The sequence below is a fragment of the Nesoenas mayeri genome (genome assembly GCF_963082525.1).
Source record: "Nesoenas mayeri genome assembly, chromosome: 26".
In the NCBI taxonomy this organism is placed as follows: Eukaryota; Metazoa; Chordata; class Aves; order Columbiformes; family Columbidae; genus Nesoenas; species Nesoenas mayeri.
Genome location: NC_137552.1, coordinates 3782382 through 3807062, shown reverse-complemented (window position 1 = coordinate 3807062; position 24681 = coordinate 3782382). Strand labels below are relative to the sequence as shown.

The following is a 24681-nucleotide window of genomic DNA, read 5'->3' as shown; positions in this document are numbered from 1 at the left end:
GGTTTTTCCAGGTGTTTGGGGTTTTTTATTATAATTTTTTCAGGTTTGTTTTTTCGCCCCCCCTCCTCCCCTTGGCTTTCCCCGGGCTACCCCGGCTCGCCCCCCCGTCCCGCGGGGCCGCCGGGCATGGAGGGGGCGGCGGGAGCCCGGCGAGGCGGGCGCCGCTGAAACGCTCCCGGGCTCCGGGTCCCGGGGCCACCGGTGGGGCCCCCCCATGAGTGGCTGAGCGGGGCCGGTGCCCCCCGCCCGTCCATGGGCGCGCTGGAGCCGGGCACCCCCCGCCCCGCCGCCCCCATGCTCAGCGGCACCCCCAGCTTCGCCAAGGAGCCGCCGGGCCCCCGGGACGCCGCCGCTTATTACGGTGATGGGGGAGGACCGGAGCCGGGAGCCCCCCCGCTGCCCTACGGTGCTCCCGGTACCTTCGGCAACCGGTTCGTGGGACCGTGCCCGCCTTACCGGGCGCCGCCGCCTCCCGCCGCCGCCCCGGTGGAGGGTTACGCGGTGGAGGGTTACGCGGGCGCGGAGCTGTACGCGGGTGCGGAGGGCGCTTACACTGGGGGGGCCGCCCCGCTGTGCCCCCGCTCCGGGCCACTCTGCGCCCTCCCCGGGTACCGGGCGGCCGGGAAGGTGCAGGTGATGCTCAACAACTACCCGCTCTGGGCCAAGTTCCACAAGCACCAGACCGAGATGATCATCACCAAGCAGGGCAGGTGAGCCGTGGGGGTTACCGGGGTGGGGGGCACTGGGACAGATAGAGGCAGCGATACCGGGACCTGCGCAGGCGTCGGTGGGGGTTCGGTGCGGTCAGGGATGCGGATACGGGGATGCTGGGGTGCAGAGAAGGGTGCGGGACAGGCTGGGGGGCTGCGGAATGGGACGGGGTGGCTGGCACGATGAGGGGCTGAAGGTTCCTGTCTCGTCTTCTCAAAGGGCTGGAGGTGCTGGGTGGGGGTGTTTGTGGGGCTGGGGGTCCCCATCTGCCTATGCAAGGTGGGGTGTGTGTGCAAGAAAAGGTCCCTGTGGGTTTGGGGGTGACATCTTTCTGTGTGAGCAAAGGAAAAAAGTGCAGGAGTGAAGCAGACCCAACCCCTTAGGTCTCATTTTTTAGGGTTGCTGAGGCTTACTGGAAGGAGAAGGGGGTCTGGGGGTGCCCCCACCCATGTCAGGGTGGGAGAGGGGGGGTCTGGAGCTCCAGGCGGGGTTTGTTGTGCCAGGAAGCCAGTGGACATGGTGCTGGGGGGGCTGAGGCAGTGTTTATCCAGGCCGGATCCAGAGCTCAGCGCCGCAACAAGTAGTGAGAGCCCAGCGCTGGCTGGGGTGCAGGAGGGTCCCCGGAGCACAGCGGGTGGGTGGGGGACACCCCCTCTACTTGCTGTCCCCCCCGGGATGGAAATCCCCCGCCTTACTCTGTGGGGCAGGCAGAGGCCGGGTGCCCTTGATGTGCTTGGGGAAGGGGGAGCGTTTCGGAAACATCCTGGGTGCCAAAACAGCCATTGTTGACGTGGTGGCCGGGCACCTGCTGTCCCCTCTGTGCCACCTCCTGCCTGGGGTGTTCACAGGCTGGGGGTCCTGGAGCTGGGGGTGAAATGGGGGAGCTAAAGTGCACCCCACCACTGCCAACACCCCCGCTTGCAGGGTCTAGAGGGTGCGATACAGGCCTGGGGGGGCCTTGAGCCGCCCTAACTTGGAGCAAGGGGAGCCTGAAATGCTGGTACCCCCCCTGAGCCCGTCCTTTGGCCCCACACCGGGTAACCAGCAGAGACCCCCCAGCCCCTCCCACTGCAGTGACCCCCCCCCTCCACACCGCCAGCCCCCTGCCCAGGGGGGTCTCTTTCTGCCCACTGCCGGCAGCGATGCTCCGTGCCCGCTCCCCTCCCTGCCTGAGACAGACGGTGTCACTTCGATGCTGAGACCAACCTGCTTAATGTGGTGGAAGTCTAAACGCGTTAAAGCCGCTTGGTTTGCCACGACTGTTCCCAGGCTCGCTCCCCCCACCGGCCTCGGGGCCGCTCGGCAGAAAACCGGCACCAATGGGGTGACAAGTCCCCAGCATCGGCCCAGGGGGTGGCGGGGATGTTGGGGCCCCCAGATGGCTGTTTGTCACCTTTGAACATTCAAGTCCTACCGGAACACGCTGAAATTCACCCCATCGCGTCCCTCCTCTCTTCCCCCAGCTGCTGTGGTGGGTGTCGGGGCAGAGCCCACCCCCGCAGCATCAGGGTGGCTCAGGATCTGGTGCTGAGGGTCTGGAAATTGGGGTGTCCCCGAGATCCCGTCCTCTCCGCCCCGCAGCTCGTCTGGGCTCTACCGCCAGCTCCCAGCCTGAAGCCGGGCAATTTTTCGGGTTCTCTTTCTAGCCCCATCCCCACCGTGATGGTTCTGCAGTGGGGCTGGGGTGTGGGGGGGATGCGCTCTCTGCTGGGGGGCTCATGGCAAACCCAAACCGGGGAGATGTCAAACTCGGAGCCACAAAACATCCGTTTCCCCCGACTCTGGGCTGCTTTTGCAAAAATCCACGTGCAGGGCCGGGCTGCAGCGCTTGCTGAGACACAGGAAAAACCCAAAGCAGGGGGTGTGTGCCCCAAAACAGGCACCCATGGGGCTGGGGGGCTCTGGGGCAGGGGACATGTCCCATCCCGCTGGTGTGGGTGCCCCGTCTTGCATGGTGGCACTGGCGCCTCCTTGTCCGCGTCCCTGGGATGCATCCCCATGGAGAGGAGCTGAGGTTGGGTGGGACGTGATGGCACTGAGGTGAACCTGGTCGGGTAGTGGGATTTACACCCCCGGCACCTTCCCTGCCTCTCTGACACACCATCCCACGCGATTTTGTGCCATCCCACACCCACTCGTACCCCGCAAAACTAATTTCCTGCCGGTTTCCCACGCAGGTCCCCATCCCTCGTCCATCCCCTGCAGCTCTTGGGCTCAGCCAGGGCAGGATTCCTGTGGAAACCCCCAAGGACTCGCCGTGGCCCCGGCTGCGAAGGGCCCGGGGAATTCCTGCCCCATGGCTTTCTGCTGCAAAGCCAGGGCTGGCTTTGCCTTTCGGGGGCAATCCGTGCACTTGGGGGTACAAGGGCCGGCTTTGCATTTGGGGACACAAGGGCTAGTGTTGCCTTTGGGGGGGACGCTGGGGAGACAAGGATTGGTTTTGAATTTGGCTAACATGAGGGTTGGCTTTGGCTTGATGGTGCAGGGGGTGGCCCTGCATTTGGGGGAGCACAAGGAAGCACTCTGCCCTTTTGAGGGGACTTGGGGATGGTTTGGCTGGGCTGCGGTGACAAGGAGGACCCAGTGCCACAGTGCTGTGCCGCCATGTAGCTGTGCCACGTGCCTATGCTGTGCCGAGCAGCCGCGCCATGCAACCATGCAGCTGTGTGACGCAGCTGCGAAGCACCACACCACTGTGCCATGCCGTGCCATGCAGCCATGCAGTGTCACCGTGCCACGCCGAGCAGCTGTGCCATACAGCTGTGCCATGCAGCTGTGCCATGGGGGCAGGGGACGGGTGGAGCGCAACGGGGGCTGCGCCGATCTCCCACGGGCCGTGGTTCTTGTGGCAGATGCGACTGGGTTGCACTGGGTTGTACTGGGAGAGGAGGCGGCTCAGGAAGCTGGCAGCGCCCCCGCTGCGCTGCTGGGGTGCAGGGAGGGTACAGGACAAGGGGGGCTCCCCTTGCTGGGGGGGTTTGTGCTCCTGGGCTCCGTATTTCCCTTTCACCTGGGTTCACCCTGACCCTCTGCTCCCTCTGTTCCCTTGACCCCGGTGTCCCCAGGGTTCCACATCACCCCGTGTCCTCTTGACATCCGTGTCCCCTGGACGTGCCGGTGTGTCCCCAGTGCCCTGTGTCCCCTGGCTTGCCTGCCCCATGGCCACACAGCCCATTTTGCCCCCAGCCTCCCAATTCAAGGGGTTCACGCAGGGACAAACCTCAGGGCAAGAGCTGGGGGCCGCTTCCAGACCTCCAGAAACAAACGTGCAAAGCGGGGGACACTAGAGGTGTGGGTGAGTTGGTTGGGACATCCTGCCCCCCACCACAGCACCTCCCAAACCGCAGGGGCCAAACCCAAGGGAACCGAGTCCTGCCCGAGCAGCAGCCCCAGGAGCTCCAGCACCGGGGGGTTTAAAAATAAACACGAAGTGTGCAGGGTTTCGGGTCGTACCCCCCGCCCTGCCGTGCCCCGGCCGAGCCCTGCGGTTTGCACCGCGGCAGCGTGTGAGCTGCGGCTCTTTCTCTGCTCCGCCAGCAGCTCGAGGCTCGGGGAGCCGGCGGTGGCGGAGCAAGCGAGGTGCAAAAAAAAACCCCAAAAAGCAACAAAAAAAAACCCCAGAAAAAAGCTGTTTTCTTCCTCTTTGCTCCTTGCAGCAGCTCAGGGCTGGTGCAGCACCCAGCCTGGCTGCTCGCCCCGGTTCACCGCTGTGCTGGGAGCCAGTGTGGGTGAGGGTTTTGGCACCTGGGGGGGCTCGGGGGCAGCGCAGCCCCTCGCTGCTGCCCTTTGATGTGGCTGCAGTTTGTGTCGGTGGCAGGAACTGCCGTGGCCCTTGGCACGGCCACGTCTTGCGCGCTCCGGAGGGGATGTGACCCTCGGGGGCCGCTCGCTTTTGGCACACTGGTGGTGGGATGGGGTTTGGGTGGTCCCTGGGGTACCGCGGTGCTCGGGGTACGCTCGGTGCTGCTGTCCATCCGTCCCCGGGGAGCACACGTGCGGCTCCTCGCCGTGAGCTCTGCTTTCTTTTTCTTTTCCCCGCTCTCTCGCAAGGGCAATTTTGAGTCAGCGCGGGCTGTGTGTGCTCTTTCCACTGCTCCTCGGCCCTGGTGATGCGGCCGATCCCCCATCTCCTGCCCCACACCCAGGGCTGTGCGTCCCCAACCCCTCACCGTGCTCAGGGCAGGATGGTGGCCGCGGGGGCTCCGCCGGTCCCTGCTGCAGCAGCCCCCTTGCTGCATCCTGCATCCCTGCCATGAGCCCACCGGTCTCTGCAGGGCGGCTCGGGGGGCAGCCCCCCATCCCAACCCAAAACCAGACCCACACCTTCCCTTCTGCCACGGGGGGAGGAGGAAACCCCCCCCAGCCCCACACGGGACCCCTCACCCAGGTGAGGTTTGCCAGGGACCTTTCGGAGAAGCCCCAGCACCTGTTTTACAAGAAATGCCGGTGCTTCGAGGAAATGGGGAAGGGGGGTGAAACCAGCGCCTCTCCCTGCTGCCGGCCGCCCCCCACCCTCGCCCACCCGGTACCGGCACACGGGAAGCAGCACAGCTCAGGGGAGGGAGGGGACCGGGGATATGTGGGGTCTCAGCACCCCCAGCCCTCCTTTCGGGGGTGGTCAGGATGAGTCCCCCATTGCCACACATGTATCGCACCCAGGCAGAGCCGAGAGGGAGATGGGGGCCCCCTGTGCCCCCCATGTCAGTCTGCCTGGGGGGGTCTGTCCTGCTCCCTGATGATGGCTCGTTGATGTGGGTGATGCTAATGGGGTGGCCGGGCAGTGGGGACAGCGCTGCTGAGGCTGGTTTCCAAAATCCAGAACTCAGCGGGTGCCAAAATGCCGTAGTCGAAGAGCTGAACTCTGCTGGGGGGGGCTGAACCGGCCACCCCGGCTGTGATCCCAGTCTGGCTACTGGGACTACTGGGGCTGGTGATGGAAAAGTGGGGACTGAACTCTGAGCGGGAGGAGGGTTTTATCTCCCAACGCTTGGCTGGGATTTGGGGTCCCCCCCGGGAGTGGGGGGCAGTGGGGAGCAGCCCTCGGGGGGGTGGCAGCTGCAGCCCCAGGGTCCCCCCCGGCTGTCCCATCCTGTCCCCTTCCTGCCCTTGGCGCAGGCTGGTGCCCAGCCCGAAATAGCAGCGGTGTTGGTTTCCGATCCGGAAGGTGCTCAGGGAGAGGGAGGAAGATGCCGGGGGGGGGGAATCAGCCCCGAGAGCATCCCCCAGCTGCCGGGGTCAGTCACCTCACCACGGGCACCCCGCCGGGCACTGGGGGGGTCAGGGCATCACTGTGCCTCAGTTTCCCCATCCCTGCTCTACAAGGCAGAGCTTCCCCCCCTGCAGGCCCTTGCGCTGGGGGTGAGCGGGGGGGGTGACAGTGTCTGCGCCTCTGTCCCCTCCCCAGGCGCATGTTCCCATTCCTCAGCTTCAGCCTCTCGGGGCTCAACCCCGTGGCGCACTACAGCGTCTGCGTGGATGTGGTGCTGGTGGACCAGCACCACTGGCGCTACCAGGGCGGCAAGTGGGTGCAGTGCGGCAAAGCCGAGGGCAACATGCCAGGTACGGCCTCCCATCCCCTTCCTCATCCTCCTCGCTATGCCGGGGCTGGGGGGTAACCCCATCCTTGCTGTCCCCCCCTCTAGGGAACCGCCTCTACCTGCACCCCGACTCGCCCAACACGGGAGCGCACTGGATGCGGCAAGAGGTTTCCTTTGGGAAGCTGAAGCTCACCAACAACAAGGGCGCAGCCAACAACGTGGGCCAGGTAAGGGTCCGGCTACCCCGCCGGGCTGCGCCGTGTCCCCACGTGCCCCCGACCTCCCTCTGCCCCCCCAGATGATCGTGCTGCAGTCGCTGCACAAGTACCAGCCGCGGCTGCATGTGACGGAGGTGAAGGAGGGCGAGGGCGAGGAGACGCACCCCTCCCCGCACACCCACACCTTCGCATTCCCCGAGACCCAGTTCATCGCCGTCACAGCCTACCAGAACGCCGACGTGAGTACCGGTCCCCAGAGCCTGAGTTTCCTCCCTCAAACAGCCCCCCAGCAGCACAGGAGCACCAGCACCCCCCCAGGCCCACAGAAACTCTGATACAGCCCAGTGTCATCACAGCAATGCTGCCCAACAGCCCCCTGAGGTCCTCAGTGCCAGCGTCACCCTACTGGCATCACCCCAGCACCCCTCCCTGCCACCAACACCCCCCGTCTGCAGCATCTCCACAACCCCTGGTACCCTCCCCTGCATCCCCTCAGCATCCCAGTAGCCCCCCAGTAAACTCCTGCATCCCCTCAGCATCCCAGTAGCCCCCCAGTAAACCCCTGCATCTAAGCATCCCAGTAGCCCCCCCAGTAAACCCCTCCATCCCCTAAGCATCCCAGTAACCCCCCTAGTAAACCCCTGCATCTAAACATCCCACTAGCCCCCCCAGTAAACCCCTCCATCCCCTAAGCATCCCAGTAGCCCCCCCCAGTAAACCCCTCCATCCCCTAAGCATCCCAGTAGCCCCCCCAGTAAACCCCTGCATCCCTTCAGCATCCCAATACCCCCGCAGTAACTCCTGTATCCCCTCAGCATCCCCGTAGTCCCACCAGTAACCCCTGTATCCCCTCAGCATCCCCGTAGTCCCCCCAGTAGCCCCCCAGTGACCCCTGCATCCCCTAAGCAGGGGCAGGCTGGCAGCAGCCCCCCCCATCCCCATGTGTCCCCCCCTAGATCACCCAGCTGAAGATCGACCACAACCCCTTCGCCAAAGGCTTCCGCGACAACTTTGACTCGTGAGTGTCCCCGCACCCTTCCTCTGCCGTCCCCCCCACCCCCGCTGCAGGAGGGCATTGCCCCCCCCCCAATCTCACCCTGTCCCCCCCCCCCCCCAGGATGTACACGGCCTCGGAGGGCGACCGCCTCACGCCATCCCCGCCGGACAGTGCCGGGTGCCAGCAGCTCCTGCCCGCCCCCTGCTTCCAGCCCTTCCTGCCCGAGCAGTACTCGCTGCCTCCCCCCGGTCGCTTCTTCGCGGGGGCAGAGCGGGGGGCTCCGCTGCCCCTGCCCCCCAAGGACCCCCCGCGCTGGTACTTCACCCCCCAGCAGCCCCCCGCCCCCGGGGCGCTGGAGTACGGCGGCTACGAGGTGGGGTACGGGGGGGGCAAACTAGTGCCCTATGGGGTGAAACCCTTCGCCCCCCACCCCTCCCTGCCCTACTACCCCGAGGGCCCGGGGGGGTTCGGGGGCGGCTGGAGCCCCGGGCAGTTCGGCCCCAAGGGCAGCGCCGGGGCGCTGGGCTGGTACCGGGAGCCCCGGGAGGAAAAGGGGAAGGAGGCGGAGGGCTGGGCCCCCCCCGAACCGCCCCCCACGCTTTCGGGGGACTCCTCGGACTCGGGGCTGTACGAGTGCAAGCGGCGGCGGGTGTCCCCGTACCCCTCCAGCGCCGAGAGCTCGCCCCCCCCCCGAAACGGGGACATCTACGACAAGGACCTGGGCGCTGATGGCGGCTACTACGGCTTCTACGGCAACTGAGCTGCGCTGGGGGGCTCAGACACCCCTCCCCCCGGCACCCCGAGGCAATGGGAGCTGGTCCTTTGTGTGCCCCCACCCATATCCTGGGAAGACTTGAGTGGCCGGGGGTGGGCTGCAGCCAGACAATGAGCCCCCGGTGCCACCCCAGTGGGGCCACAGGGGTGACTGGGAAGGGATGGGGGTGGGGACAGAGCATTTTTTTTGTCACCAGTGGTTTTTAAGGGGTGGGGGGGTTAACGCTGAAGTATTTATTGAGCCCCCCCCGTGCCTGGCGTGGGGCCAGGGGCAGCAGCATATCTTGCAATAAAAGGGACACTGTGGGGCTCCGTTCTGCTCTGTGCGTGCGGGAGGGAAATTGAGGCATGGGGGGGTTTAAGGGACTCATGTCCCCCACTTCCCTGGGGGGACCCAGGCATCCTGGGCTGGGAGGGGGGAGAAGGAAGCTCTCTGCACTCCCCAGCTCCCTGTAGCCTTTATTAGAGCAGTGCACAGTTTGCAGGGGGGCAAGGGGTCTGCCCGCCCGCGGGCACCCCAGGCCCCCCCGCTGCCCCCACAGGGTCAGCCAGGGTCCTGTGTCCCCAGGGCCAGGGGGGCACTGCCAGCCCATCTCCAAGCACCCCAGCCAGCCCGAGGCTCTGCCCTGGGGTAGGAGGGGGACACTCCCTGTGCCCCCCACTTTTATATCACAGTTTTGCTTAAACACCAGCAAAACACCTGAGGGGTGGGGGCTGCACCCCCAGTGCGGAGAGGACCAGCCCCACTGCTGGGTGTCTCTGCTGTGATGAGGTGGGGGGGGCGCAGCGCCCCGCGGGGGGGTCGCTACCAGAGCACCGCGCTGTCCAGGTGGGCAAAGCCGGGGTCCAGGCGCAGCTTCCAGTAGGTGTTGTTGGTGACCCACGACTCTTTGCCGCTGGAGTCCGTCAGCCGCCTGCACGGGGGAGGGGACACACAGCTGGGGGGGGCCATCGACACCCCCAGGGGGTCTCCCCCATTCCCTGAAAGCCCCGCATCCCTCTGAGCCACAAGGTCCCCAACCATCACCCCAATGTCAGCCCCAGGACCGCTGTGTCCCATCCGTCACACCATACACCAGTCCCGGGACCCCCCCCAGCCCCCCCACCAGACCTGAAGAAGCGAGCCTGGTGCGTGATGTTATTCTCCTCCATCACCCGTCGCCGGTCCCGCTGCAGCTGCTCGATCTGGCGCTTTTGCGTCTCAGCCGCGGGCACGTTGCCTTCCTCCAGGTACCTGTTGGGGGGGACACATCGCTGCACCGAGCTGGGCAGCCTCGGCGCCCCCCCCACGGTGCCGGGGCGCTGCTGACCGCTGGTCGGGGCGCAGGCGGGTGTCGGTGGAGGGCAGGACCCGCCGCAGCTCGGGTGTCAGCTCGTTCAGCTCCAGCGCAAACTGGGTGAAGCCATAATTCCTCTCATGGTCGTGGGGCATGGGGTCTGTGGGGTGGGGGGGCACAGTGCTGAGATCTCAGCTTGGGGTTTTCCCCCCAGCGTAGCCCCCCCTACCCGCCCCGGGTCCTTACTGGCTCTCCAGATGCACTGTCCCGGGGGGGGCCCGCGGTGCAGCCCCTCATGCCACTTGCCGGCCAGGCGCTCCACCACTGCCCCGCTGCGGCTCAGCACGGCGCCCTGCACCTCGTTGGCCCCCGCGCCCCAGTACCGCGCCTGCGGCCACAGGGGGCTGGGCGGAGCGGGCGGGGCTGGGGCGGGGCCGTGGGGAAGGCGGGGGGGGCCTGAGTGAGGGGCGGGGCCATCGGGAGAGGGTGTGGTCACTGGGAAAGGGTGGGGCCCTAAGTGAGGGGTGGGGCCACTGAGAAAAGGGTGGGGCTATTTGGAAAGGGCGGGGGCACAAGTGAGGGGCGGGGCCATTGAAAAGGGTGGGGTCAGGGAAGGGGCGGGGCAACAACAGCATTTAGATGATATGTGGGTGAAGGGGCGGGGCCACACCTGAAGGGGCGGGGCCAGGCAGGGCTGATGCACAAAGGGGTGGAGTTGGGCACATGGGAGGGTGGAGCTATGGGATGGGCGGAGCCCAGAGGCTAAAGGGTGGAGCCAGGGAGGGGCTGGGGGCAGGGAGAGGTGGGGCCAGGGCAGGGTGGGGCAGGGAGTGGCAGGGGAGGGCGGGGCAGGGTGTGGCAGGGCAGAGTGTGGCAGGGCGGGGCAGGGTGTGGCAGGGCAGGGTGTGGCGAGGTGGGGCAGGGTGTGGCAGGGCAGGGTGTGGCGGGGCGGGGCAGGGTGTGGCAGGGCGGGGCAGGGTGTGGTGGCGCACCTTGCAGAAGGTGATCTTGCAGTGGTAGGAGGCGTCGCGGGTGTTGCGGATCAGCACCTCCCCGTAGTGCTCGATCCAGCGGGGCCCGCTGAGGACGTTGTGGATGCACGTGGTCACCTTGTTCCACTCAAAGTGGTCCCCGGTCCTGTGGGCAGCGCAGCGTGTCACTGGGGGGGGACAGACAGGGGGACACCGCAGTGGGGGAGGTCACCTGCCGGGCTCTCACCTGGGCAGCTGGACGTTGACGGTGCCCACGGGGACAATCTCCAGGGATTTGCCCCAGAATTTGTTCTTCCACCTCATGTCTGGGGGGCGTGGGAGGAGGTGAGACCTCCTGATGACACCTCTCGAGTCCCCAACACCCCCTGGGCACCCACCTTGCCAGAAGATGAAGTTGTCAGACTCAGCGTGGCAGGCGGAGATGGGAGGGTGGTGGCAGACCTGGCGGAAGGAAGAGGGACGTGCCACCGCCCCGTCCCGCTCCGTCCCCCTCCCCGTCCCAGTCCCCGTCCCCACCTGCTCGCTGATGAAGCGGAACCCGCGGTCGGGCCGCACGCACTCGTAGGTCTCGCCCAGCACCGGGTTGAAGGGTTTGCTGCCCGCCCGGTAGTAGGTGGAGGCGTAGGCGGACACGGCAAAGGCGGCCACGTACACCTGTGACCGCACACCTGTCACCGTTGCCACCGCGCTCTGGGGGCGTGGTTTGACCTCGCTCCGCCCTTCGGGGGCGTGGTACCGCCGCGCTCCGCCCCCTCGGGGCGTGGTAAAACACAGTTCCGCCCCCTCGGGGCGGGGTAACTCTCCGCCCCTCCCTCCAGCGGGCGTAGTTTCGCTCTGTCTTGCGTTCCTCGCCCACGCCCGGTGCTGATGCTGACCCTCGTGTCCGCCTCCGCCCCCCGCGCCCACATGTTCCAGGAGACCCCCGTGTCCCCGACCTCCGTCTCACCAGGCGCTGGCGGGGGTCGCGGGCGCGGCTGGCGCGGTCCAGCAGCCCGCTGTACTCCAGCTCCTCGCAGAGCCGCTGGAGCGTGTTGAGCGGCTCGTTGAGCTGCACGGGCAGCGCCACGCGTGACAGGTCCTTCCCCACGCTGCTCCGCAGCAGCCCCCACAGGCTCACGTCCCCCGGGGGCGCGGGGGGGGCGGGCAGGCGGCTCCGCCGCTGCGGGTCCGGCCCCGGTAGCTCCAGCGGCGGCGGCTCCACGGGCATCCCCGCACCCTCCGCTCCTGCCGGGCAGCGGGCGGTTGGGCGGAGCCGCGGTCCCCCCCCGGTCCCCTCGCCGGTGTCCCCTCCCTGTACCTGTCGGGGGGCGGCCCGGCCCGCCCGGCTCCGCCGCGTCCTCGCAGACGCTGGTGGTGGCTTCGCTGATGCACGACTCGTCGTCCGAGGGCTGGGAGGGCGCAGGGAACCGTCGGCGGCTTCGGGGGTCCCGGGGCGGGGGCGTTACCCCAGAGTGGGGGGGACAGGAGGGGTTGTAACAGGCAGAGACCCCCCGGGAGGATGGGACGAGACTCGGGTACCTGGGATGGGCTGGGCGGGGGCAGGATGGGGAGGGGGTGGTGGGTACCGGTGGGGCTGCAGGATGGGGGAGCAGGGGCGGGGGGGGCGCACCGGCAGCACCCGGCCCCCGCTGCCGGGCTCAGAGACTGCAGAGACCCCCAGGCTGGAGGCTACGGGGGGCTGCCGGGGATATGGGGACCGGGGGGGACATGGAGGGCAGCGGGGGTAGCTTTCGGGTCAACTAATGGTGAGAGGGCGGGGGAGAGAAAAGTGAGAGATGAAACCCCAGAAACAGCTGAACAGGGACAGCGGGGGGGGGGGGTTGCAGAGCCCCATCCCCTTGCGATGCCCCCCCCCCGAAGCCCCGCCCCACCTCGTTCTCGGAGGAGCTGGCGGACAGGAGAACCTCGCAGGCGTCGAAGAACTCGGTGTGCGAGTCGGCCAGCGAGACGATGCTGCGGTTGGAGAGCTGCTGCTCGCGGCCCTTGGCTGGCAGCGCGTCCGGCTGCGGGGACACCAACCGCCTCAGCCCCCCGCCCGGGGGGGGCCCAGACCCCCACCCATCCTGCCTCCCCCTCACCTCGTCGGGGTGCAGCGAGGCAAAGGAGTCCAGAGTGGTGTCAGAGGAGACGGAGAGGGAGTGGAAGCGCCGCAGGGCAGCCTGCAGAGGTGGGGGGGCTGAGCTGAACCCCCCAGTATGTCCCGTCCATCCCAATGGGGAGGGGAGGTCACCCTGCAGCTGCCTGGGCACCCAGCACCAGGCTGAGACCTGACAACTCACTGCACCCAGCAGCAACAACCCCCTGGAGGCTCCACCAGGACCCTGCCCGGACCCCCCAGGATTCCTCACCCTGGCACTGCCGGCACCACCGGGGCGCGGTGCTGAGTGCCGCCGGTCCAGCGCCTGCCGCATCTCCTCCAGACGGGCCCTCTCGGCCGTCAGCGCGGCCACCACGCTGCTGAGCGAGCCATGCACTGCCAGGAGACACGGGCAGGTGCTGGGGCTGCGGCATGACCCCCAGAACCCGCCCTGCCGCCACTGGGACCCCCGGTGGGGCTCAGCCCCCCGCCTGATCCCACCTTTCTGCGCCAGGACCCAGAAGCTCCGCTGCAGCTGGCTGTACTCGGGGGGCAGGCTGAAGGGCAGCTGGCTCTGGGATGGCTCCAGGTAGCGCGAGAGGTTGGGGACGGAGCCATGCAGGCGGCCCACCTTGTGGGGGGGACACGGGGGTCAGTGGGGCCCCGGGGGGCTCTGTCCGGGGGCAGTGGCTCAGCTAGTGGCAGCAGAGCTCAGTGGGACACCCGCCCACCCACCCTCACCCTGCCGATGGTGTCATCCTTTGCAAAGCTCTGGGTGCACCAAATCTTGGTGGTTCTCCTGCCCTTCTTTGGCCTCTCCGTGGCGGCCGAGGGCTGAAAATGAGAGGAGGGGGCTGGAGCCGGACCCTCCCCAGAAAGGGGGTTCGATGCTCAGCCCCGTGCCCCCACCACCCCGCTCACTTGGCTGCTGGAGATGAGGGGGGCCGAGGGGATGCGGTGCAGGGCCTCTAGGCTATGCAGCATGGCCGTCAGCTCCTGCAGCTTCGCCTGGCACTCCGACAGCTCTGCAGCAGCACAGAGCGAGCCTGGTCAGCGAGGGGGGACAGGGGAGCCCCCCCGCCCCACACGTCCCCTCCCGCCCTGCTCACCGGCCGAGCAGCGCTCCAGCCCCTCGCTGTCCTTCAGCCACGCGTCCACCTTGTCCTGGGGGCTGGTCAGGGCGGACAGGGCAGGGGCGCTGCCTGAGGGCAGGATCCGCATCCACGGGCCCTGCAGCGGGGGACCAGGGACACCCCCAGGGCGGTCATGGGGAGCCCTGTGCCCAGGCGCTGCCTCACATCGCCACCCCGAGGTGCCACCCACCTGCGCGTTGGGGGGGGTCCTCCCCGCGGGGCCCCCCCTGGGCCCCTCGCCCTGGTGATGGGAACAGAGGCTGCTCACCCAGCTGGCAAAGAGCTCCGGGGACTTGATCTGTGGGACAGGGGTGAGCTGGGGTGGGAGGGACACAGGTGGGGGGGTCCTAAAGCCCCTGGTCTTGGCTGCAGCCCCCCCAGCACCTTGAGGTGGTAGATGTTCTCCTCCGTGTCCAGGTCCACCCGCTGCGCCTTCTTGTTGATGGACATGACAGACTGACGGACATCAATAGATCCGTGCAGTTTGCCCTTGAGGACCTGGGGGGTCCCGGGGACACATGTCAGGGGGAAGAGCCCCCCCTTCCTGAGGGTGTCCCCCAGCCCTCAGGGGCTGCACAGATGCAGCGTGTCCCCACACTCACGTCCTGGCGCGTGGTGGCATATTTCAAGATGCCGTTTTCCAGCACAAAGTACCTCTGGGGACAGAGAGGGATGATTGTTTTGGGGAGCAGAGCCTGGGCAATGCAGCACCCCTCTCCAGGGGCCCAAATCACCCCAGGGCTGGGGACAGCACCCAGAGGTGGCCAGGGGACACCCAGCGCCAGCTGCCCCGTTACCTTGTGCCAGCCCTTCAGGGGCCATTTCCTCTTCTTGAGCAGGTAGCCCTCGTGCCGCCGCACCTCCCGGCCTGGGCTGCCCCCCGCCCGCGGCTCCTCCAGCACCTCCCAGCTCTCCGAGCCCTGCCAGGGGTCAGCGTGGGGGTCCCTTGTCACCAGGGGTGCTCCCCACCTTGTCCCCGGGCAGGGACACTTGGTATTCCCCAGGGGACACCTTCTTAAAGTGGGCTGAAGCCCCCTCGGGGCCTCACAGCACCCCCAGTCCAGCCTGGGGGCACCACCTGCTGACCCCCCCAGCCTGGAGTCCCCTAACCTGCTGGACGCTGCTGTGCTTGGAAGACACGGTGCTGTTGGAGCGGGACAGGGCCCTTTTCGGAGAGGACGGGTCCTTCTCGTGGCTGCCCATGGCCGGCGAGCGGGGGGGGCTGAGCGGGGCGGCCAAGCCCCCCGTCCCGTCCGTGCTGTGGAGCTGGAGGTCCGAGCTCAGCTGTCACAGTGGGAGCCGCTGCGGGGAGGGGGTGTCACATCAAGGAGCCCAGGGTGGGCATCACCCCCCTGCCCACAGCTTTCCTGCCCGGCCAGACACCCCCAGCCCTTCCCTGTGGGGACAAGGGGTGGGGGACCCTCCTGTCCCTGGGAGTGGGACACCTCGCACGTGACTTCGTCCGGGACCCAGAAGCTTCCGCGCAAGGTGGAGCCTTTGACCCACCCAGCCTTATCTCGGCTCCAACGCCCATCCCTCGACCGCACGCCGGGTCCAGAGTCCGGACCCACTCCTGCCCCATCACCCACAGACTCGGTGACAAGTGACACTCCCGTGGCGGGCACAGCTGGGAGGGTGACACGGGGTACAGAGACCCCGGCACCCTCGAGCCAGGACATGCCCCCCAAAACCCCGACCTGGCCCGGGTGTTCCCTTTGCTCCTCTCAATTACAGGAGGGAGAAACTGAGGCACGGGGAAGCTCCCCACCCCATAGCGCTGCCCCAACAGGGTACCCGCTGTCCCCAGCGTCCTGGGACAACCAGGGGACAGCGGCCAAGTCCCGGTACCGCCGGCCCCGGTAAGCGCAGCCCGGTCCCCCGCCCTGCCCAGCTAGGGGACCCCCGGGCGCTGCCGGGGGACAGCACCGACCCCTGGCCCGGCAGCGGGGTTTGGGGGTCGCCCCAGCCGCCCCCTCTGTCCGCAGCCCCCAGCGCGGGGGGGCAGAGCCCGGACAGGGCACAACATCGGGCACGACCCCCGCAGCCCGGTGCTCCCCTGCGTGGGGCCAATTCCCCGCCGTGTCCCCCGGCAAGTGTCACCCCCGGCGCAGCGCGCAGGAGCCGGGTCCGGCTCCGGGGGCGGCGGGACCTTGGCAGGGGGCGCGGGGCCGGTGCCGCCCCCGGTTCGGGTCCCCGGTGCTCACCTGGGCGGGCGGCGGGCGCGGAGCCGGGGCCGGTCGCATCCCGGCCGGCAGCTGCAGGAACCGGAACACGGAAGGAGGCGCCGGAGCCGCTCGGCTCTGCCCCCTGCACCGTGGAGGACCGGAACCGCCAGCACGGAGCACCGGGACCCCCCGCGCCCAGCCCGACCCTCCCCCGGCCCGGGCACGGGCGGAGGCGGTACCGGGGGCGGCTCCTCTCCCGCAACAGGGTCTCGACCAGGCTGCTGCCCCTCCCCAAGCCGCCCCCCAGGGGACACGGGCCAAGCCCCGAGCTCTGCCCAGCCCGGGTGGGGCACACCGGGAGCAGCACCACCCCACGGGGGTCCCAGGACCCACTCCCCAGACTGCACTTTAGCACCCCCGGGACATCCCTCACCCACCCCCCAGCCCCACTCTGTGCCAGGAGAGCCCCGAAGCCACGCCCAGTTCCACCCCCCCCAACAGTTAGGGGCAGGAACCCCCCAGCCCACCCCCCAAATCAAAGACAAGGCCTCCGGTATCTCCACCATCTTTAATGGACAAGAAAACGATCCCGCAGATGCAGCTCGGTGACGCTGCCGGGCTGCCCCGCACTGTTCTCATTCCAGAGGGCATGGGGGGCTCACAGCCTCTGGTGTCCCCCCCGCCAGCACTGCCGTGGGTCCCCGTCCGCTCTGCCCCCTCCCCACGACCTCCACCTGCAACCCCACAGCACCCAGAACGCAGCTGGGACACTCCCAGTGCCATCGGTGCGGAGAGGAAAGGTTAGTGTCCCTAAACAGTGACGCTGCAGGACCCTCAGTCCAACCCGGTGCCAGATATCCGATCCCTGACCCCCCTGAGCGCAGCCAGTGACAGAACCGACTCCCGGCCAACCCCAGGGATGGGGGTCCAGTGTCAATGAGCCCCCGAGCTCTGTGCAGGTGAGGGCTCGGCCGTGCTCCCCGTCTCCCCGGTCTGCAGCCGGTGGATGTGCTGGTCCAGGAGAGCCGTGAGGTGTGCGGAGCCGCGCTGGAGCAGGGAGGAGGTTTGGGAGGGCAGGAGCTCCAGCGCACCCACCGTCTGGCCCTGAGCGGCTTCCAGCGGGGGCAGCTTAGCGAAATTCTCCACACCCTGCCTGCTCAGGATGGTGTCGTCGATGCAGGCGCCTGGGAGAGAGGAGAAGAGCTGAGAGCAGGAGATGAGGCGCCAAACCCAGCGCCATTTCATCTTCCACTGGCGCTAAAGAAAGGGGCACTCCTGCAAACCCTTTCCCGCCCACTCTCTCGTTTTACTGGACACGACAACAATCCTGCAGATGCAGCCCCATCAGCGTGGGCCCTGCACAAGGGAGGACCTTCCCCAGCAATGGACAGGAGCCCCAAACAGACGGGGACGCAGGGAAGGCTCTTACCGAGGAGGTTGACCTGCGGAACTCCCTTCAGCACCCGCAGCATCTCCCTCACCTTCGCCTCAGGGCTCACCAGCAGGATGTTACGCGCCACGAAGAGAGGGAGGAGATTCTTGTACTTAGACTGGGACAGCACGGGTCTGACAATCTGGGGGGGACAGCTCTCAAAACGCAGCTTTTCACCCGTCCCGGCTCTCATCCGCCATCCCCACCCGACAACCACACGGGGTTCCGCCCCGGCAGCTCTGTCCCTACCTCGTTCAGGACAAACTTGACCTCAATGTTGTGCTTTCGGAGGTAGTGCCTCATCAGCACCAAGTCCTCGTCGGGCATGGAGTTGTACTGGCAGATGGCGATCATACGATTGTCCCGGAACGCCTCCTCCACCTGCCGCCGCAGGAGCTGCGCGTAACCATTGTCCTGTGGGGAGGGAGCAGCGATGGGGCCGACGGGGACGGACAACGGCTGCTGCCCCCCCAGATCGGACCCTGCAACGGACCCTCTGCCACGGATCAGGACTCACCCGGTTTCCAGCGTTTCACTAACAACTGGGGCATCTCCCAGCCCCAAAGAACATGATGAAAAGGGGCAGCAAACACCCCGCAGAGCCCTCACACACCCCAAGGCGGGCAGGGCGCTCCCGGGGGTCTGCGGCCCCCGTGTTAAACCCCCGCAGCCGAGCACACCCACGGGGTGCCCAAACCCCCCGTTCTCCCCGGACAACGAGCCCCCACACCTGGAAATTACCTCCTGGGGAGCTTCCCTCCTGGGGCCCAGGCAGCGCGGCGGGACGGCCGGCCGCGGGGCCAGGTACTCGGTGACGGCCATGAGCTTCTGGCGCTGGAAGTGCATGGCCTTCCAGTGCCGGGTCACGGCCTTGGAGCCGTGGCGGACGAGCTGCAGGGCGGGCAGCCAGCCTGCGGAGAGGGGGCCCGCGGGCCGCGCTCAGCGCCGGCGCCTCGGGGACGCCAGGCCGGGCCGGGCCGCACACACGCCCCCCCCCGCCAGGCCCCCGTCCCCGCTGTCCCGAGCCCCGCGGGGCGGCCCAGCCCCGGTCCGGAGCCGCTCACCCCCCCGCCACGGCGCGACGCTCCTCAGCGCCGCCATCTTTGCGCAGAGGCTTGTGGGAAGACGGGCGGACCGGCGCTGCGCATGCGCGGAGAGGACGCGCGGCGCTGTCAGGGGAGACAGGCGCCCCGCCCCTTCCGGCGCTGCCCGTCTCCTAGCAACGGGCACGCTGCGGCCTGCGCTCCCGCCGGAACCCGGGAACCCTCCGGTCCCGATCCGGGGGTCCCTGTGTCTCCCACCCCCGGAGGCTGGTCCCGGTGACCCTGCCCGGGGGTCTCTGTGACCCCCAGCCCGGGGGTCCCAGCCCCATGGTCCCCTCCAGCGCCGGGGTCTCTGTGCCCCACCTGGAGGTCCCCTCACAGAGCCCCCCCAGCCCCGCAGTCCTGTCCCCAGCCACCCCCTCGGCCCACAGGTTCCTGTCCCCCATCGCCTCAGCACCCTGTCCTGCACAGAGAGCGATGGGGCCAGCACAGCCTCCCCCAGACACCCACCTCACGGCCCAAGGAAGGGATGTGGAGCCAGGCCAGCACCCCCCCGGCACGGCTGGGCAGCAGGAGACCCTTGGGGGTGAGTGAGCCATTGCAGGGGCTGCTCCTGTGTCAGCCTGGGGGGGTTTGGGGAGGTGGACCCCCCATCACTCCAGGTTCCCCACAGGTTGTGAATCCCCAGGGCTGACTCTCACCAACAGCCTCATCAACACGAGGAAGCCCCCGCACCCCGAGAGCCGGTGAGGGTGCGCACAGAGCCCACCCCCATCGCCCAGCCTGCCGGGGGTCTCTGTGCACAAGGGACACCCCGAGCACCCCCCTTCCTCCAGGTCCATCGAGCTGCCGTCCCCCCCGACCCTCCTCTTGGACCGGGAGAACATCTGTGCTATCGGGAGGCTCTGGAGCCTGCGGGAGATCCGCAGCCTCTACCTGCAGGGGGTAAGACACGGCGGTGACCAGTCCCGCAAACACCCGCAGCTCTGCCTCACGCTGGCATCTGCTGGTTTTCAAACTCACACGAGGAGCCTTGGGGTCCCGCTGGACTCTACCAGGTCCCCCGTGTTGTCACAGCCCTGTACCCCCTCCGTGAAGCTCCCGTGGCAGTGCTGGGACATCACAGCTTGGAGCAAACCCAAGGTGCTCCCAAACTCGGGAAAACATGTCACCCCCTTTTCTCTTTTCAGAACCAAATTGAGAAGATTGAGAATCTGGGCTGTTTCCCCAACCTGCGGTATGGGCAGCTCCTGCCCCTGAGGGGAGAGCGGGGCTCCCTCCTGCGCCTCGAGGAGCAGTGGGGTCCCCCCCTCACGCCCCCGTGCTCTGCAGGTTCCTCTCCCTGGCCGGCAACCGCATCCGCAGGGTGGAGAACCTGCAGCCCCTGCGACACCTGCGCGTCCTCAACTTGTCCCACAACCAGATCCAGACGCTGGACCCAGGTGGGATGCAGAGACGGGGCTACAGGCAGGAAAGGGAAGGACAGAGGGGGTTTGGTGGAGGGGGGGTCAGGTCCCATCTCGGCAGCTTTTTCTGCTTTCTCTGATCTCTACAGACAAGCTGCCCCGCAGCCTCTGGCTCCTCGACTTAACGGGGAACGGATGCACCCACCAGCATGGATACAGGTGGGTCGGGGGGGCATGTGAGGGGGAGCAGAGGGAGAGAGAGAGCCCCCCGAATCACATAAGCCCCTCAGCAGGGTACAGCCCCCCCCCCCCCCCCAGATAACAAATACAGCCTGACCCCCCCACCCAATCCCCAGAAATGTGACTTTCTGCCTCAGTCGGTGGCACGGAGCAGTGCTGGGGGTGCGGTGCTGGGGGAACACGGTGCCAGGGGGTTCAGTGCCCTCGCAAAGTGTTCCCAGTGACAGAGGAACATCTGCTCTGCCTTGGGTGCTTGCAGAGAGCGGGTGCTGGGGGCCCTGCCCCACCTGCTGCAGCTGGACAACCAGCCCGTCCGCGAGGAAGAGGAGGAAGGAGGCTCCTCCTGCAGCGAGGACGAAGATGACAAATTGCTCTCTGAGCCGAGCAGCCCTTTCACCGTAGACAAAGGTGCCCAGACTGACGTAGGACATGCTCGGGTCCCTCCGTCCCCAAGGGTGACAGGGCTCTCGGGTGGCTGTGCCAGATCTCCTGTAACTCTCTCCCTGCAGATTTCTTTGCGGACCTGCAGCAGGAACTGGCCGGGCGCTCGCGGCGGCGGCGCCGGGAAGCCCTGAGTGAGCACCGGGCCCGGCTGGAGGAGCTGGAGACGCTGCGGGAGCGTCGGGCTGTGCTGCTGAGCCCCGGGGAAGAGGGAGGCGCCTGCACCGCGGCCCCCGCGAGGGCTCAGCTGCGTCCCCACGCGAAGCCGGGGACACAGCTGCCACCCCTGCCAGCACCCAGCAGGCGGCACGACCACGGGCAGCCCCGCACCAAGGCTCCGGAGGAGGAAAATCGCACCAAAGGACCAAGAAACAGGCATTTACCCCCGATCTCCTGCACCAACACGGCACTGCACGGGTGCGATTAAAGCTTTTTTATTCCTACATCAGTCTGTCTGTCTGACACAGGGCTCCCAGCCCTGGGGGGCACCGGCTGCTCTGGCCTGTGGTGGGAAAAGACACACAGGGGTGCAGGACCCCAAGTCCTGCTCCACGTCCCTCTCCTTCCCCTCACGCTCGCATTTCGGGCCGTGGCCACCTCTCCAAAGCGCCGATTCCTCCGGGGCAAGTCAGGGTGGGGAGCTTATGTGTAGAACTTCATCTCTGCCTCCACGCAGTCGAAGAAGAGGTCGGCCAGCTCCTCGGGGTGGGGGGTCACCGTGCCCCCCAGCAGCGCCTTCATCCCCTCCAGCCCCTGCTTCTCCAGCTCCTGCAGCGTCTCCAGCAGCTTCTGGCCCCGCTCCTGGTTGGGAGGATTGCTCAGACCGGGCACCCTTGGGGACTTTGACGGCGTCCCACACCACCGGGGATCCCGCGGCAGCGGCTGGGGAGGGGTCTGTGGTACCTCGTCCCTCTCCATCAGCTCCAGCGCCGCCTGATGGTGCCGGTAGAGCTGGTGGCGCCGATCCACCACACTGCGGAACCGCGGGATCTGCTTGGCGGGGTCGTCGCGGAAGGTGGGAGATATCACCTGCGGCGCGGGCTTGAGCCCGGGGGCGAAGACGAAGGGCTTGAAGACGGACCTGCCGGAGAGGAGCCATGGGGACCTGGCACCGGCTCTGCCGCGTCCCTGTCACCCCCGCAGCGGGGCTGTCCTCACCTGGAGGGGTCGGGGGTGGCCGTGAGGAAGTGGACGCAGGGCACGGCGGGGTCACGGGGCAGCACGGACACCATGCTGCCCGCCGTGCGGAACCCCTCCGAGTCCACGCAGATCCCGCTGTCCTTGTCCCGCAAGATGGCCATGAGCGTCTCCGCCGTGATGTGACCTGGCGGGGAAGGGATAGCCATGTCACCAGCATCAGCACCCCGGGGAGCGTGGGGATGGCGGGGTGAGCCGGGGGCGGGCATCCCCATCCCCTGTCCCTGTCTGTGTCCCCGTCCCCACCTGCGTGCTGGCGCAGCAGCTCCTGGCCGGCGCGGTAGCGGGCTTTGGCAGCCTCCATGCGAGGGGGTTGGTCGGTCAGGGAGAAAGCCTCGGCGAAGCTGAACTCGCCGTCCCCGCTCCACCAGCCCTGGCTGCGCGCGCGCTGCCGCAGCCCCGCGTGCTCGGCCGTGATCTCCCTCCCGATGCTCAGCTGGTTGGAGATGTTGCGGCTGCCCTCTGCAAAAGCGAAGGGTGCTCAGGCTGGGTGGGGGGCACAGGGCTCCCCGTCCTCTCAGCACAACCAGCCCCCGCGCACCTCGGATCTGCTGGGCTGCCCAGTACCGCCCGGCCGTCTCCAGCACCCAGGCCTCGGTGCGGTCGGCCAGCAGGAAGGTGTTGTGGTAGACGAAGGGCACCGGCTCCTCCTTGCAGCTCCCGCCTTGGCCATAGCGCTCCAGCAACGCCGTGATCACCTCCACGGCCTCCCGGGCAGAGCTGCCGCGCTCCAAGCCCAGCCTGCCGCGCCGGCAGCGCCGCGTCACCCAGCGTTGGGGGACAGTGTGGGAGCGAGGGGACACACACGACACGGTCCTCACCTCACCAGGTCCATCCCCAGCAGCGCCTCGTCCTTCCCCACGGGCTCGCGGGTCCAGACGCCCTCGTTGCCCACGCAGACACCGTGCTCGTTAGCGCCCATCTCAGCACCCCACAGCCAGGCGGGGCGGCTCAGCACCACCGCGTGCGTCCTCTCCACCTGCTCAATCTCCAGGTATGTGCACTGCAGGGGGGACAGAGTGAGGCTGAGACCTGGCACGCTCAGCACACTGTCCCCTGCGGCCACCCTGGCCCCATCGTGATCTCACCTGGACTTTGTCCCCGGGATGGTGGGTGGCAGCGGGGACATAGACGACCTCCTGGACCTCGTGGCGCGGGCGGTCGGCATTCTTGCCGAAGATGACGGCGGGCACGGCGGTGTGCGGCGGCAGCGCCACAAAGCAGTCGCAGGATGAGGGCACGAGATCCTGCCCCGCCATCCTAAACCCAGCGAGGGGATGGGGGGGCACCCAGGGGGATGTCACCCCCTTGTCCCTGCCCTGGATGTGTTCCCAGGGTCCCTGTGGGGCTGGCAGCCCTGGGGACGCAGGGGGTTTTAGAGGGGGATGATGTGGTCCCTGGACCTGGGTCTACATCAGGGACCCCATCCCTGGGGGTACCTCCTGCCCCGGAACCCCCCAGCTCTGTACCGACCGGAGGCGCCCGCCCGCACCGCCTCGGTAACCGAGACCCCCCGCACCGACCGCGGACGGGACCCGCACCCGCACCGCCCCGGTAACCGGGACCCTCCGCACCGACCGCGGACGGGACCCGCACCCGCACCGCCCCGGTAACCGGGACCCCCGCACGAAACCCCTTCCCGGGACCCCCGGCACCCGCCGCCCCCACGAACCTGCCGCTGCTGCCGCCGCCGCCCGGTCCCGCCCTCCCGTCCCGCCCCGTCCGGGCGACGGCGGCGCCCCGTGGCCGGAGGCCGCACAGCGGCAGCGGGCGGGACCGGCACCGGCACCGCCGTGGGGCGCCGGGGGACCGGAGCCCAGAGGAGCCCGCGGATTGGCGTCCCAGCTCCCCCCCGTCCCCATGGGGCAGGGATGGGGCACCCGGGTATGAGCCGAGAGGTCCCGTGGGGCAGAGCCCCCGTGGGCAGCTCTCCGTGGGCACGCCCACCCCGCGGTATGCGGGCAGACCTGCCGGGCAGCGCCCGCCTGCGGGGGGACACCCTGGGCACCCACCCGGCGCACCCCGGCGTGCGAAGCCGGGCTGGAGGGGTGCAGGATGCGCCCCCCCCGGGTCACTCAACTGGTCCCCACCCGGGTCAACCCCCACCAGCACGGCATCCTCCTGCACCCCCATCCCGAGCAGCACTGGAGGCACAAGGGTGGGGGTCGGAGCGCCGGACGCCTGGGTCCCTCTGCAGCGATGGGTGGGGATCGGGGCGCCGAACGCCTGGGTCCTTTGCCAGAGACAGAGCCGGAGAGCCGGAGCGTGGAAAACACGCGGAGTTTATTCCGGTACAAAACCCCAACCCACAGCCCTGCAGCCTCTTCACAGCACAAACGCTCCCCTCGCCGGGGCGGGGGGGACACCCCTCGCCCCCAGCCGCAGCACCCCCGGGGCCACCCCGCTCCCGGGGTTCTCCCGCTCCCCTTCACCCCCCGCAGCCGCCCCCGTCGTGTCTCGGTGTGGGGGACACCCGGGGCCTCTGGCCGGGCCGGTTCCTCCCTGCCCCGGGGGGGCGGCTCGGGGGTGGGAGCCGCGGCGGTTCGGGGCGCGGGACCGGGATCCCCACGCCGCAGCAGGCTGGACTGGTTTCGGCGGGTGGGAGCCGGGCTCCGTCCTTCCCCACCCGGTTTTACAGCCTCCGTTGCCCCATCGCGGCAGGCAGGGCCCCCGGCGGTGCGGGGGCAGAGCACACCTGCGGCCTCTCCTCGCAGCCCCCCAGTGCTGAGCGGGGCGGGGGGCAGCTCGGTGAGGCTGAGCCCCCGGCCCCGGTATCACCACGGGACCCTTTGCTCAGTGTTTCCCCCGCCAGCCCACCTTTGGGGTGTCCCCCCGGTGGGACCCCCCTAAACCTGCCCCGGTGGCTGCAGCACAGGGGACCCCGACGCACCAGAACCCCCAGTTGCTGCCAGAGCCGGACTGAGCTACCAAAATCTTTTGGGCCACCAGTGCGATGCTGTGGCACCCTGGGGAGGGTCCTGAGCGCTCTGGGGTCCCCTCGGGAGACAACATCTCACCTGGGGACACCAAGGGGGAATTTT

The 24681-nt window shown here is 68.2% G+C and overlaps 5 protein-coding genes across 5 annotated transcripts; 2 read left to right on the top strand and 3 right to left on the bottom strand.

The window, feature by feature from the left end:
• Window positions 1-252: 252 nt before the first annotated feature.
• On the top strand, window positions 253-8223 carry TBX21 (T-box transcription factor 21; the record flags this gene model as incomplete). The annotated part of the gene is made up of 6 exons (XM_080360004.1): window positions 253-710; window positions 6116-6270; window positions 6354-6475; window positions 6547-6705; window positions 7423-7484; window positions 7584-8223. The coding sequence occupies 6 exons, from the start codon at window positions 253-255 to the stop codon at window positions 8221-8223; spliced, it is 1596 nt and encodes a 531-aa protein (XP_080216130.1).
• An 813-nt stretch (window positions 8224-9036) lies between these two features.
• OSBPL7 (oxysterol binding protein like 7) lies at window positions 9037-14919 on the bottom strand (the record flags this gene model as incomplete). Its single annotated transcript, XM_080359733.1, has 22 exons — window positions 9037-9151; window positions 9349-9471; window positions 9548-9674; window positions 9761-9902; window positions 10507-10651; window positions 10733-10811; window positions 10884-10947; window positions 11023-11160; window positions 11453-11730; window positions 11804-11894; window positions 12378-12509; window positions 12585-12665; window positions 12855-12979; window positions 13085-13214; window positions 13325-13417; window positions 13505-13608; window positions 13693-13813; window positions 13907-14014; window positions 14101-14214; window positions 14319-14372; window positions 14514-14636; window positions 14827-14919. 22 exons carry the CDS (start codon window positions 14917-14919, stop codon window positions 9043-9045), a joined length of 2574 nt encoding a protein of 857 aa, XP_080215859.1. The 3' UTR covers window positions 9037-9042.
• Window positions 14920-16488: 1569 nt separating this feature from the next.
• Window positions 16489-18472, bottom strand: MRPL10 (mitochondrial ribosomal protein L10). Its single transcript, XM_080359919.1, has 5 exons — window positions 18378-18472; window positions 18055-18224; window positions 17563-17727; window positions 17311-17455; window positions 16489-17065 (listed from the first exon to the last, which is right to left on the bottom strand). The coding sequence occupies exons 1-5, from the start codon at window positions 18412-18414 to the stop codon at window positions 16815-16817; spliced, it is 768 nt and encodes a 255-aa protein (XP_080216045.1). The 5' UTR covers window positions 18415-18472; the 3' UTR covers window positions 16489-16814.
• A 361-nt stretch (window positions 18473-18833) lies between these two features.
• Window positions 18834-20870, top strand: LRRC46 (leucine rich repeat containing 46; the record flags this gene model as incomplete). The annotated part of the gene is made up of 8 exons (XM_080359732.1): window positions 18834-18942; window positions 19030-19102; window positions 19193-19301; window positions 19547-19593; window positions 19689-19798; window positions 19912-19981; window positions 20262-20410; window positions 20512-20870. The coding sequence occupies 8 exons, from the start codon at window positions 18834-18836 to the stop codon at window positions 20868-20870; spliced, it is 1026 nt and encodes a 341-aa protein (XP_080215858.1).
• Window positions 20871-21085: 215 nt separating this feature from the next.
• SCRN2 (secernin 2) lies at window positions 21086-22899 on the bottom strand (the record flags this gene model as incomplete). Its single annotated transcript, XM_080359894.1, has 7 exons — window positions 21086-21244; window positions 21347-21524; window positions 21602-21767; window positions 21887-22102; window positions 22182-22381; window positions 22462-22643; window positions 22729-22899. The coding sequence occupies 7 exons, from the start codon at window positions 22897-22899 to the stop codon at window positions 21086-21088; spliced, it is 1272 nt and encodes a 423-aa protein (XP_080216020.1).
• Between the last annotated feature and the right edge of the window lie 1782 nt (window positions 22900-24681).

Bases quoted from the DNA above. Each gene is read 5' to 3' on its own strand.
- MRPL10 (XM_080359919.1), bottom strand. From the start codon at position 18,414: ATGGCGGCGCTGAGGAGCGTCGCGCCGTGGCGGGGGG. The intron at 18,225-18,377 runs GTGAGCGGCTCC...CCCTCTCCGCAG, and splicing joins CGTCGCGCCGTGGCGGGGGG to GCTGGCTGCCCGCCCTGCAG. The intron at 17,728-18,054 runs GTAATTTCCAGG...CCCTCCCCACAG, and splicing joins GGAGGGAAGCTCCCCAGGAG to GACAATGGTTACGCGCAGCT.